The sequence below is a fragment of the Egretta garzetta genome, unplaced genomic scaffold (assembly GCF_000687185.1).
Source record: "Egretta garzetta isolate BGI_Z169 unplaced genomic scaffold, ASM68718v1 scaffold163, whole genome shotgun sequence".
In the NCBI taxonomy this organism is placed as follows: domain Eukaryota; kingdom Metazoa; phylum Chordata; class Aves; order Pelecaniformes; family Ardeidae; genus Egretta; species Egretta garzetta.
The window spans coordinates 3484041-3484413 of NW_009259308.1; the positions used below are offsets into that span (position 1 = coordinate 3484041).

Consider the following 373-nt stretch of genomic DNA (forward strand, 5'->3'; position numbering starts at 1 on the left):
CCGCCTCTGGTTGCGACGCAGGTGCTGTGCTGCCCGCTGCCTGAGTCAGCGGCAGGCGTCGCCGATTTATGGACGGGCCCGGAGATAACAGCCGGGAGTACGGGCCGTGCCCTCGGAGAGCAGGCGTGGGAGTGCCGCCAGGCCGGGCGCGAGCTAGGGCCGGGCATGTCCTCACCGCAGAGGTCGTGCGGCTCGCCCTGGCCTCGCCGTCAGTAGCGCGGGGCAGAGCTTGGCCTGGCAAAGCTGAACCTCCTTCTGTATCGGGGCATCGTCGGAGCAGCCTGACGCTGTCACCTCTTAGGCCTCCAGAGACCGCAAGTTTCCCCTTAAGTTCAGAATTAGGAGGAAGCCGTCTGTCCTCCCTGCAACTGCA

The 373-nt window shown here is 66.2% G+C and overlaps 1 protein-coding gene across 1 annotated transcript in view; it reads left to right on the forward strand.

Moving 5' to 3' along the window:
* The first annotated feature begins 68 nt into the window (after positions 1-68).
* The window catches only part of SERBP1 (SERPINE1 mRNA binding protein 1), a 41476-nt gene continuing 41171 nt past the window's right edge, over positions 69-373 (forward strand). Inside the window, exon 1 of the mRNA XM_009636211.2 lies at positions 69-212. Coding sequence (XP_009634506.2) covers positions 69-212 — 144 coding nt within the window. The remainder of the gene's footprint in view (positions 213-373) is intronic.